The 13842-nt window shown below is 36.4% G+C and overlaps 1 protein-coding gene across 5 annotated transcripts in view; it reads left to right on the top strand.

Moving 5' to 3' along the window:
• MCTP1 (multiple C2 domains, transmembrane 1) overlaps positions 1-13842 on the top strand; it is a 599307-nt gene that overhangs the window by 263545 nt on the left and 321920 nt on the right. For all 5 annotated transcript variants that reach the window (XM_011944270.1, XM_011944271.1, XM_011944268.1 and 2 more), the window contains one exon: positions 9504-9618. In XM_011944270.1, the coding sequence (XP_011799660.1) occupies positions 9558-9618 (61 nt within the window). In that variant the 5' untranslated portion in view covers positions 9504-9557. The remainder of the gene's footprint in view (positions 1-9503; positions 9619-13842) is intronic.

Raw genomic sequence — 13842 nt, 5'->3', positions numbered from 1 at the left:
GAAATTATAACGCATTGCATGTTTGTATCTAAATATCTCATGAAACTCATAAATATATACACCTACTATGTACCCACAAAAATTAAAAATTAAAATTAAAAGTTTAAAGAATCAACCATGCCAGCTAACAGAGTAACTCCTTTATTTTTTCCTGTAATGAAAGTCTAAAAAGGTAGGGAGGCATTCCCAACTTTCATTTTACCAGCACCTTTATATCTTCTGGTGGAAACTCTCTTTATTTATGTAAAAAGACCTCCCAAGCAGCAGAGCCTGAAGTCACTGGGACCCTTCTGTTGATTCCCATACATATTACCCAGATGTTTCATGATATAAATAAGAAAAGTCTGGAAAATCTTTGTGCATAGTTTTCACGAAGACTTGCTTCTATAATTGGCATAAGGATCAAGCTAGGCTGCATATTGAAATTACTTGAGGGGCTGTTGGGAAAAAAAAAAAATTGATATCAGACTGGGTCCTACCCTCAGAGTCCCTGAAGTCCAGCCGGAGCCACTAGTCTATCTAAAATGAGGGAAAGAGCATAAGGAAATTTGGCATCACCATGTATGGTAATGACTCCAGTTTAAGCAAGACAGGAAGGCCTTCTGCAAAAATGGTGGCTTGCTCAGATAGAAGATGTGAATGCTCTGGTCATTAACTACTCTTCGTGATTTTTTCTGACTTTCCCATAAGTGACCTGATAAGGCTGTGAATTTATCCTGTGTTATAATCTACAACTTAAAACTTCGCACTTTGCATCTGATTTTGGGCTTTAGCCCCCAAACTTTTGATTATTACCATAGATACTTCTTAATCTTCAAACTGTACCTAGAACTCTGAATTTTAAAATTTGGGCTTTTTTCCTTTGTCTACAGGTGGATATATAGTTTTTCCAACACCATTTATTGAAGAGACTGTACTTTCTCCATTGTGTATTCTTGACACCTCTATCAAAACTCAATTGATCATAAATGTATGGGTTTATTTCTGGGCTCTTTGTTTTATTTCATTTGTTAATATGTCTATTTTTATGTCAATACCTTGCTGTTCTGATTACTATCACTTTGTAATCGATTTTGAAATCTGATAGTGTGATGCCTCCAGCTTTGTTCTTTTCACTGAAGATGGCTTTGGTCCTTCAGGGTTGTCTATGGCTTCATACAAATTTTAGATTATTTATTCTATTTCTGTGAATAACGTCATTGGAATTTTGATAGAGATTGCACTGAATCTGTAGATCCCATTGATTAGTATGGACATTTTAACAATACTAATTCACCTAATCCATGAATATGAAAGATCCTTCCTTTCTTGTGTGTCATCTCCAATATCTTTCATCAATGTTCTATAGTTTTCAATATACAGATCTTTCAGCTTCTTGATTAATCTACTCCTAAGTATTTTTTATGATATTGTAAATGGGATTGTTTTCTTAATTTCTTTTTCAGATAGTTTGTTGTTGGCCCATAGAAATACCACTGGTTTTTGTAAGTTGATTTTGTCTCCTGCAACTTTAATGAATTCCGTTATCAATTCTAACAGTTTGGGTTGGCTTTTAGGAGTGTGTGTGTGTGTGTGTGTGTGTGTGTGTGTGTGTGTGTGTATTTGAATGCCTTCCATTCCTTTCTCTTGCCTAATTGCCTTGGCTAGGACTTCTAGTACTATGTAGAATAGGAGTGTTGAAAGTGGGTATCCTTGTCTTGTTTCTGATCTTAGAGGAAACGCCTTCAACTTTTCAATGTTGAGCATGATGTTAGCTACGGACTTGTCATATATGATGTTTATTGGGTTGAGAAACAATCCTTATGTAACTAATTTTATCATAAAAGAATGTTGAATTTTATCAAATGCTTTTCATGTATCCATTGAGATTATAAGGTGGTTTTTGGCCTTGATTCTGTGAATATGGTGAGCCACATTTATTGATATGCCATATCCTTTTTAGACTCTTATTTCACTCTTTATACAAGAATCAACTCAAAATGGATTAAAGACTTAAGCATAAGACCTGAAGTTGTAAAACTACCAGGAGAAAAAAATCAAGGAAAGCTCTGTGACATTGGTCTTGGAAGTGATTTCTTTGATAAGACCCCAAAAGCACAGGCAACAAAAGCAAAAATAGACAAATGGGATTGCATCAAATTGAAAAGCTTCTGCATAACAAAGAAAACAATTAACAGGGAAAAGACCATCCATAGATTAGAACAAAATATTCGCAAACCATACATCCAATAAGGGACTAGTGTCCAACATAGACGAAGAATTCAAACTACTCAATAACATGAAAATAAATAACCCTACTAAAAAAAATGGGTGAAGGACCTGAATAGACATTTATCAAAAGAAGATATGCAAATAGCCAATAGATATATGAAAAAAAAACCCTCAATATGTGTAGCCATCAGTGAAGTGCAAATATAAAACCACAATAAGATATCACCTAATACCTGTTAGGTTGGCTACTATGAAAAATATGAAAGTTAAGTGTCAACAAGGATGTGAGTAAAAGAGAAACCTTGTACACTGCCGTATTATAAATTAGCGTAGCCACTTTGCAAAACAGTATGGCATTTCCTCAGAAAACTAAAAACAGAATTACCACATAATCCAGCAATCCCACATCTGGATATGTATCCAATGGAATTGAAACCAATATCTGAAAGAGATGACTACATTCCCATGTTCATTGCAGCATTAGTCACAGAAACCAAGATATGAAAATGCCCCAAATACCCATTAACAGATGAATGGATTAAAATGTGGAATATATACACAATGAAATACTATTCATCCTTTAAAAAGCAGGACATTCTGTCATTTGCAACAATGTGGATGAACCTGGAGGACACTATACTAAGTGCAGCCGTCCTCAACCTTTTTGGCACCAGGGACCAGTTTCGTAGAAGACAATTTTTCCACAGACCAGGGAGTGGGGAGGTTGTTTGGGACCATTCACGTGCCTTACATTTATTGTGCACTTTATTTTGATTATTATTACATTATAATATATAATGAAATAATTAAACAACTCACCACAATGTGAAATCAGTGGGAGCCCTGAGCTTGTTTTCCTACAACTAGATGGTCCTACCTGGGGGTGGTGGGAGACAGTGACAGATCATCAGGCATTAGATTCTCATAAGGAGCACACAACCTAGATCCCTCACATGCGCAGTTCACAATAGGGTTTGTGCTCCTATGAGAATCCAATGCCACTGCTGATCTGACAGGAGGCGGGGCTCGGGGAGTAATGTGAGTGATGGCGACCAGCTGTAAATTACTGATGAAGTTCTCTGGCTTGTCTACTGCTCACCTCCTGCTGTGTGGCCTTGGGGTTGGGAACCCAGGCTAAGTGGAATAAGCCAGGCACAGAGAGACAAATACATGATCTCCTCATATGTGGAATATAGAAAACTTAAACTCATAGAAGTAGAAAATAGAATCGTGGTTACCAGAGGTTGCAGGGGTGGGAAGAAGGAGAGAGATGTGGAAACAGGAGATGCTGACCAAAGGATACAAAGTTTCAGTTAGACAGGAGGAATACATTCTGGTGATCTATTCCACAGCATGATGATGATAGCTAATAATAATGCATTGTGATTTTCAAAATATTTCAAAATGAGAGAATTTTAAATATTTCCACCAAAACAAATGATAAATATTGGAGGTAATGGATGTGTTAATTAGCCTGATTTTCTCATTCTGAAATGTATACATGTAACAAAACATCCAAATGTATCCATATATATATATACACTTGTTGTCAATTCAAAATAAAATACATATAATTTTGAGTTTATCATTTATTCCTCTTTTAAATTTAGGGCTGTTAGAAAAAGGCAGCCCTCCCCATTGTCTATACCCTTCATAATGTTCTGTCAAAGCAATCACTGGATTCATCAAAGACTTGACTTTAAAATGGCTCTTTATTGGTAGGAGACTAAGTAGCTGTTTCACCATCTCATAACATTTTAGTGTCTCTCATCCTCTGATGTTAATCTGATAAACCAGGCCAGATGGCCACTTCCCTCATTGTCTCTTGCCTGCAACCACTCCTACTATCAATCATTGATTCAAGGAGGGTTTTTAGTGACAGAACACAAAATCCACACCAGATGATGTAAATGGAAAGGCAGGGCCAGAAGACCAGAATTAGTTATTGAAATACTGTTGGGAAAAATGCCAATCACATTAAAGTGGCAATGCCTTTGTCACTGCTGCCTGTTGTGTGGCATTCATGATACCAAGAACAGGATACTAAATTTCACCATAGCTTCCCTAGAAGAACTTATACCACACTACCAGAAAATTAGTTCTCCTTGCATACCACTTCTTTTTCATAATGTTCACCTCTATCTGCATTTGTCGTAGTATATAAGTGCATTTTCTTAGCAGAACCTACACCACATGGGACGATCCTAGCTGTAAAGACAACAAGGAAATGTAGTTTTTATCTTTTCAGCCTCTTTACTACACAGAATCTAAAGGTTGAAGAGATTTGAAGTACACATTGGTTTACCCAGTCTGTATTTTCTGCAACAGATGTTCAAAAGTAGAATACTAGGAAATAGCTAGGTTACAGCAATTAAAGAAGAGAGATTAATTCCAGAGAGCACCTGGTGTTCCCTCCAGTTTATGTCTTGAATATCTAAATGTTTATATGATGCATCACTTGGCTTTAAGAAATCCAATCTAGAGAAGCAGGAAAAGAAAAGAATGGGCTAGCAGAGAGAAGAGAGGTTAACTTTTATTTGAGTAATATAAAAGACTTCATTAGGGAGGTAGCATCTGAACCTACAAAATTTTAAAGATTCATGTTCTAGACCTCTTATCAAAGGTGTCTGGCATTTAAAGGTCTGGCATAATAAACCTCATTGAAATAATAAATGAAGAATAAGGAGAGGTTAAACATAAAGGACTCCCTGAATGCCCAATTGGCCTTCCTGCCCATAATTCCTCCCACGTAGGATTCCTCCATTTGACAATCATTTCTTTCTCTAATTGACCTCTGAAAATGCAAACGCTCCTGGGAAGAGTTTTAAAAATTAAGCTCTTATCAGTTATTAATGACTTAGCTCATTCATTTAAAAACATGTACTGAGCACCTACTCCTTGCCAGGAACTCTGCTAAGTGCCAGGGATTTGGAGGGATACACCTGTGAACAAAACAAGCATGGCCTCTGCCTATTGGAGCTTACAGGTTAGCAGGAAGACGGGCCCTAAAAATAGCTGCACAGATCATTAACTTCTTACAGCTGTTCAATTCTGTGAAAGCACCATTTTCTTGGTTATAAAAAGCAGACCACGAGAGCAGACAACTTAGATCTGTCATTCAGGATATTTAAAATCTCAGAGGTGAAAAAAGTTTGTTTTAGAGATTTTAATATATGTGAGCCTAGCACTTCAGATACATATTTCCTAAGATAGCTTTATGTTTGGAAGCTTCATGAACACTTTTTAAAAGATATTTTACAATAAAAAATACACATTTGTTTCTAGCATCCCTCCATAAACAGCCTGCTGATTTTCTTCTTGGAACCATTATAGTGAGCCTGAGAGGAGATGTCTCTCTAGATCCTCTAAAGTTCTTGATGTTCTTTGATGGAGTTGGGTGATCCCTGGAGCTGACACAGTGGTGGCCTGGAGTTGCTTCTCCTCTCATTTCTGCTGTCTACTATGGGTGTTACCATCCTCCCAGGAGCACAGCTCAAACTTCTGTGTGACTCGCCCACTGTTTCCCACATCTCCCACATCTTGTCAGTTGGCAAATTCAGTTGATCGAATCTCCTCAATCTCTCAAATCCATCTTCTGTTTTTGTTACCACTGGTCAGATCAGGCTCTTAAACTGAAGAGTTTAAGACTTAAACTGACTTAAAATGACTTAAACTGAACAGTTGTAAATCCTTTTAAATAATTTCTAGATCCATGGGATTTCTCTACTCTCATCCCTCTTACAAAGGGAAAAGGCCAGAGTTTTTTTGTTCATCCCTAAAATCTAAGCATTTGGCCCACAGCATAAAACATGTAAGGCAGTAAGTGTGTGTTCCCTGGAGCCTGGTTCTATTGTTTCTGTCTTCAGAAGCCTGTGATGGTTTGACGTTGCCTACAGACTGAAACCTCCTTAGCTGGGCCTTGCTGTACATCAGTCTTCCTTTCCACCTTATTTCTCATGCAATCTAGTAATGCGCTTTTTGGTGACTGCTTACCATTGGGCTCATGTTGATTTTTCCTGATGCTCCCTCCTTCCAAATCTTCACTTGTCAAAGTCCTACACATATTTTCAGACCCTGCTCCATGGTTATCTTTATAAGGCCTCCTGAGAGTCTTCTCCCTTCATAATTGATCCACTGTCCTTCTCTCCCAATGACTTCATACCTCCAGTATATTACAGTCAGTCTTTTATTACAGCTCCTGAGTGGACAGGGTTGATTTTAAGTGCTAATTTTTATCAATTGGTAATGGCTGCCTGGAGCACTGTATTGAGAAGGATTCTAAGGGTATACCTGGGTTCCTCAAGCAGGGTGCCAAAGCAAATTGGATGCATTACGTGAGTGTAGGAGAAGAGAGAGAACAAACTGCCCATGGATTCGCCAACTTTATTTAGATCCCCATTGATGTTTCTACTCAGCTGGATCAGGTGCTGGTAAAGACATCTTTCTATCCTTGTAGCCTCCAGCATAATTCATTTTCAATTTGAAGCTTAAATACTCTATTCCCTGATTTTAAAGGTTTATAATTTAAAATGACAAATATGACATTTGAGATAGAATGTGGTAATGGAAAAGAAAGATATAAAGTGCTAGTGAAATGGTCCTTGAAGACTGGGTAGGAAGACAAGGGAAACAAGAAGGGAAGGCAGCCCTAGTCAAGAGTAAAGAATGAAGATACAAGTTTTTAAAGTGTAAATTCTATTCCGTTAAGTAAAAATGGTCCAGAATTTGTTGAAGAGAAGTGAAGGCTCAGTTTATAATGATAGGCTTGAGTTAGGTTGGTGCAAAAGTAATTGCATTGAAAGTAATGGCAGAAACCACAACTGCTTTTGCACCAACCTAATATATCATGGGAGCTATGAATGCCTTCCTAAGAAGTACGGATATACTCAAGTATGCTGACGTATGATAGATAGTTTTGAACATAATCATGATTGCACATTAGAGTGAACAAATTCACAGGGCCAAGTAGAGTCTACTCCGGAAATATGCAGATGATTGAATGTTAGAAAAATCTATCAACAAAAATTCTGTATGATCTTATTAACTTATGCTGAAAATCTATTGATAAAATTCAACTGTGCTTTTTTTTAAGCCCAAATAAATTAAGAGTAGAAAAAGCCTAAGCTTCATAAATGTCATGTTAAATTGTGAAATACTAAAAGGCGTGCACATTATAATCAAATCTAATTCAGAAATGTTCATGGCTTTCACCATTTTTTAACAGTCTTTGGAAGATAACATAATAAGATTTAAAAATAAGCAATTGAAATATTAGAAAATAAGAGTCAAAAAGGCATTATATACAGACAATATGATTTCTATACACAGACAACCCAAAATATGACTTGAAAAGTGACAGAATATAAAGTCACTTTACAAAATAATGTTTGTCCATTATACTAGAAATAACCTTATCAAAATGGAAATGGCAAAGAATGGTTAAGAGTACAGAATTGTATTCTTGAAATTCGCTTCAATGTCTTCACCACAAAACAAAACAAAAGGGTAAACAAGTGAAGTGAGAGATGTTAACTAACTTGATTGTGGTAATCACTGCCCAAAACATATGTATATTGAATCATCATGTTGTATAACAGAAAATCATATAATTTTGTCAACTGTGGCTCAGTAAAGCTGGAACATTTTAAAGGGAAAGGTGTATGTATATGTATTGACTAGAAAAGTACCCATGACGTTTTTCTAGAAGTTGTTCATAATAGACAAAATACAACACTCTCTTTGTTTAAAACTAGGGAAAACTGAAAGCCCAACCACAAAAAAACAAAGCTGTATGTATGTGTATATCTTTTCATAAGACTTTCAAAAATGTGAAAAATATTTCCCAAATTGTTGTCACTGGTGGCCACAATCAGATGGGTAAGGGAAGAGCAAGACAATCATTTTACTTTTTACTCCTTTGTTGTTCAAAGGCCTGATCCAAATGAGTGGTAATAGGAATTAAAAGAAAAAGACAATTGGGAGATGTCTTACAGAAATGGAGTAGGGGGATTTGACAACTATTTGGATGTGGGTGGGAATCAAATGAAGAAGTCAAAGATGACTCAGCGATTTATAGGCTGAGTGACTGAGGGATCATTTATAGAAACAAGGATATCATGAGAAGGTGAAGTGAATTATTTTTTATTGTTACCAGAGGAGAGACAATGAGTTCAGGTTATCAATCAAAGCTGTGCTGCCTCTTGTTTTAAATAATAATTGCTCCAACAGCAAAGCTATTTGCCTTGATCTTAAAACCTCAAAAAAAAATGCTACTTTAATGAGCAAATGTCGGGTATGTGAATTATATACCTTAAAGATTGTTTAAATGCTGCTTTATTGTTTCATTTTATGTGAATTATGGAATTAAAAGACTGCTGTCTGTTATTTTACCTCATCCATGCGTATTCTAAGACAAAAGGACATTTCCTTTTGAATCAGAAAAAAAAAAATTGTAAGAATTTAAATGAATCCCAAACACACAAAGAAGAGCTTTCCTATTGTATACAGAATGACAGAGACTAAAAATATGACCTGAAGAATTTTTACTACATGTTTCATTTGTGTTGTTTTAATATACTTATTCCTCTTGTAATTCAATGCCTAGTAAATTATTAAGAGTATATTGTTGCTAAAAATAAATTCTATAGAGGCAGCCTCATAAACATTTTTAGATCTAGGAATGGCTTAGGCACTTTTATTCCGTAGAAAGCAGCACTAGAAATTTAGCCCCATTGAGAATATATTTCTTGCAAATATTGCCAAAATGCTAGGTGAATTTATTTCTATATAATTATATTTTACGTTGGGGCTGAAGCAGAAGTGCTTAATTCATAGGTATGAGCTTTTCTGCACAGATAAATGAGTCAACTGTCACCTGAATAAATCATTTTAATTTTAATTTCTGGTTAGGTAGAAGTCAACTGCTCTTGTTCTTATTCTCCACTCATCATTGATTATGTTTTCACTTCAGACAGTATTTCTATGTTCATATTTCTTAGTTGCATTGTGTGGAGACTTCCATGGGAAATGTTTTTATATTCCATTTGTTATCCGTCATCTGAGTTAAAACAGGACATTTCTGTAACTGCCATGTTTTTATTTTGAGTCTAGAGAATTTCATAAATTTCAAAACCTTCAGAGAACTGGGTGATTATGAGACTGTATGAAATCAGAAGATTATTTATTTTATTGACTAATTCTTATAATTTGGGTTAAGCTACATATGGTCCCCCTTTGGAAAAAATAGAACAGATATAATAAATTTAATATTTTTTATATTTCGTGTTTTCCAGAAAATAAACACTGCTGGAACCAGTAATGCAGAAGTCCCCTTGGCTGATCCCGGAATGTACCAGCTGGACATTACATTAAGAAGGGGTCAAAGTTTAGCTGCTCGAGATCGAGGAGGTAAGAGCGTAAGAGCAATATCACCTAGAAGCTTTTTTATGTGTTTATGATAAACTTTGTTTTCCATGTGATTGCTTGAGTTATAAAAAATTAACTAGAATATAATTTTTAGAAGCTTGAATTCAAAGACACAGTTTGACGCATTACTTGACTCCCATGACCATGGTGGAAGACGTTTTGATGCAAGTTCCAAAACTCTGACTTATTCCTAACCCAGACAGCAAAGTCCCTATCATACTGCTGATAAATTAGACTCTACATCATATGTAATTACTGACATAATTTGTTACATAAGTGAGGCATACATTTGAAGCCATGTCAGAACTTACCTTTTGGTAGACCTGAAATTCTTTTTGCTACATACATTTGTTCAGTTGAATCTGTTCACATTGCAGGACCCAGGACTAATATCTCTCCAAAACTTCAGAGATTCCTAACAAGGGATCTTTTGAGGCCTGGTCAGATCTGGCAGTAGTCTCATGGTTAAACACATTTTGTAGGTCATGATGAAGGATAAAACAAGGCATAAAACAAGGCAAATGCTCTTAAGTTCCCGGATTCCAAATCCCAAGGCAATCTCCGGATGAACTAAGATAGGCCACATGAGGGATTCCTTGAACCCAGGATAGAGGCAGGACCAAGGATAGACCCCAGATAGGCTGTGTAGCATCCTTTGCACATTTTGAATGTGAGCACTGCAGGAGGTGGATATGTTGAGGGCCCTGAGAGCCCTCAGTTCCAAAGGAGGCTGAGTTTGGGGTGACTCCTCCTGCCAGGAGGAAGGAGAGTCTCCAAGCCTTGCTAACTCATTGTCGGACAACCCTGAGAGTGCTTCTGGCACCATATGATCCTGTTTTATTCCTCCTACCCTATTTGACATCATATGTAGGGAATAGAAGGAACCAGATTAGGGCTGCAGTTTTAATATGTCTCCTATATCTAAAGGAATAAAATAGAGAAAAATAATTTAATATAATACTAGAGTGTTTTATGACTAGGAACTGTACAAATAATAGATTCAATTGTTAAGTAAAAACTAGTAAATATCAAACATTCTTGTCTGGGTGTGTTGGCTCACACCTGTAATCCCAGCACTTTGGGAAGCCGACATGGGAGGATTACTTGAGGCCAGGAATTTGAGACCAGCCTGGACAACACAGTAAGACCTTGTCTCTACAAAACATTTTAAAAAGTTTAAAAAGACATTCTTAGTGAGGGAATATGTGATTGACGATATAGAATTTAAAAAGATAGGAGAAGTTTTCAAAATAACCACCTGGTTTAGTAGCTAAGGACAAGTGTTTATTGATTTGAACTGCCTGTTTCCAAAGAAGATACAATTAAATTAGATAAAGAAAATAATGCAAATAACGAAGTATTATTTTGCTATATTTACTGTATACAACTTTTTTTTTTTAGCTTTCCAAGTGCTCTCAGTTATATCATTCGATCTAAAACAGAATTGGACTTGGCAACAGAAAATCAAAATTTTAGTCTTACATAGGCCCCCAACAATCTGAAATGCATATACGTATAATAATTTGTTGTAGCATTGTTTATAATTATAAAATATTGGCAATAATCTAAATACCCATAAATAGGGGAGTGGTTGAATAAACTATGGCATATCTACATGGTGGAATACTATGGAGCTGTAAAAATAAATAATGAAAATCTCTAGAAATTGGTATGAAAAAATGTACAGGATATCTTGTGAAGTTCAAGTAAGCAAAGTACAAAAGAGTATCAACAATATGCAACATTCTGTGTAAGAATTTGTGTGTTGTCTTCTCATTTGTACCAAAACAAATACAGAAATCAAAAGCTAGAAACTAATGAAATTGGTAATATACAGAATGTAGGTAAATAACAGATGGCTAGAATGGGAGATGGGAATGGGGTAAAAGGGATGAAGAGGAAATGATATTTATCTGAGTCAATTTTCTTAATGAATTTGAAGTCTTTATGACAATATTTTAGCACCCCAAAATAGATAAATAATTAAAATCAACCAGGATGTGGGAGGAACCCATAACAATAATCTCATCTCAAAGGGATAAGAATTTGAATTATACATACAGGCCTACTTTGGAGCTATTGCAGGTTCGGTTCCAGACCACCACAATAAAGCAAATATCACAACAAAGCAAGTCACACAAATTTTTTGATTTCCCAGTACATATAAAAGTTATATATATACCATACTGTGGTCTATTAAGTGTGAATAGCATTATTCACAAAAAAAAGTATGTCTAAAAATGTATGTACCTTAATTTTAAAAATACTGTATTGCTAAAAAAAAATGCTAACAATCATCTGAGCCTTCTGTGAATGATAATCTTTTTGCTGGTGGAGGTCTTGTGGTCTTGCCTCGATATTGATGGCTGCTGATTGATTAGGGTGGTGGTTGCTGAGAGTTGGAGTGGCTGTGGCAATTTCATAAAATACGAAAACAATGAAGTTTGCCACATTGATTTACTCTTCCTTTCACAAAAGATTTATCTGTAGCATGAGATGCTGTTTGATAGTACTTTACCCACAGTAGAGTGTCTGTCAGAATTGGAGTCAATCATCTCAAACCCTGCTGTTGCTTTATCAACTAAGTCAGTGAACTATTATAAATCTTTCGTTGTCATTTCAACAGTGTTCACAGCATCTTTACCGTGAATAGATTCCTTCTCAAGAAACTACTTTCTCTGCTCGCGCATAAGAAACAACTCTTCATTTGTTCACATTTTATCATGAGATTGCAGCAATTCAATCATTATCATCAGGCTCCACTTCTAATTGTAGTTCTCTTGGTATTTTCACCACATCTACAGTTACTTCCTCCACTGAAGTCTTGAACCCCTCAAACCCCTAAGTCATCCATAAGGCTTAGAAGCAACTTCTTCCAAACCCGTGTTAATGTTGAAATTTTGACCTCCTCTCATAAATCATGACTTTTTTGTTATTGTTGTTTTAGAGACATGGTATTACTCTGTTGCCTAGGCTTGAGTGCAGCGGCGCAAACATGCTGTAACCTCCAACTCCTGTACTCCGGCACCCTCTCGCCTCAGCCAGCTGATTAGCTAGGAGGACTACAAGTGTATGTCGCCATGCCCGGCTATTTTGTTTCTTTTTTTTTTTTTTTTTGGTAGAGATGTGGGCTCAGTATGTTGCCCGGGCTGGTCTTGAACTTCTGGATTCAAGTGATCTTCCCCCTTTGGACTCCCAAGTTGCTGAGGATACAAGCATGAGACACTGCGCCCAGCTAAGAAATGTTCTTTATGGCATCTAGAATGGTGAATCCTTTCCAGAAGGTTTGCAATTTGCTTTGTCCAGATCCATCAGAGGACCAACTATATATAGCAGCTATAGCCTTACAGAGTGTATTCTTAAATAATAAGCCTTGAAAGTAGACATTACTGCTTGATCGATGGGCTGCAGAATGGATGTTGTGTTAACAGGCCTGAAAACAACACTTGTGTCCCTGTATATCTTCATCAGAGCTCTCCAGTGACTAGATGCATTGCCAATAAGCAGTAATATTTTAAAAGCATTCTTTTTTTTTTTTTCTGAGCCGTAGGTCACAACACTGGGCCTACTAAATATTTAGTAAACCATGTTATAAATAGATATGCTGTCATCCAGGCTTTTTGGCTTCATTTATAGTGTACAGGCAGAGTAGATTTAACACAGTTCTTAAGGGCCCTAGGATTTTCAAAATAGTATATGAACACTGGCTTCAACTTAAAGTCACCAGCTGCATTAGCCCTTAACATGAGAGTCAGCCTGTTCTTTGAAGCTTTGAAGCCAGGCATTGACTTCTCTTTAGCTATGAAAGTTCTCGATGTCATTTTCTTCCAATAGAAGGCAGTTTCATTGAAAATCTGTTGTTTAGTGTAGCAACCTTCATCAATTATCTTGCTATATTTTCTGAATAACTTATGACAGCTCCTTGCACTTTCATGTCATAGAGATGGCTTCTTTCCTTAAACCTCAGGAGCCAATCTCTGCTAGCTTCCAGCTGTTCTTCTGCAGCTCCCTCATGTCTTTTCATAGAATTGAAGCGAGTTAGGGACTTTGTTCTGGATTAGGCTTCGGTTTAAGGGAATGTTGTGGCTACTTTGATCTTCTATCCAGACCACTCACTTTCTCTATATCAGCAACGAGGCTGGGTGTCTTTCTTACTCATGTGTTTACTGGAGTAGTGTTTTAAATGCCCTTTTAGATCTTTTCCTT

This window comes from Colobus angolensis, unplaced genomic scaffold (genome assembly GCF_000951035.1).
Source record: "Colobus angolensis palliatus isolate OR3802 unplaced genomic scaffold, Cang.pa_1.0 Scaffold23, whole genome shotgun sequence".
NCBI lineage: Eukaryota > Metazoa > Chordata > Mammalia > Primates > Cercopithecidae > Colobus > Colobus angolensis.
Note: the sequence above shows the minus strand (reverse complement) of the source record. Positions and strands in the feature narration are given on the sequence as shown.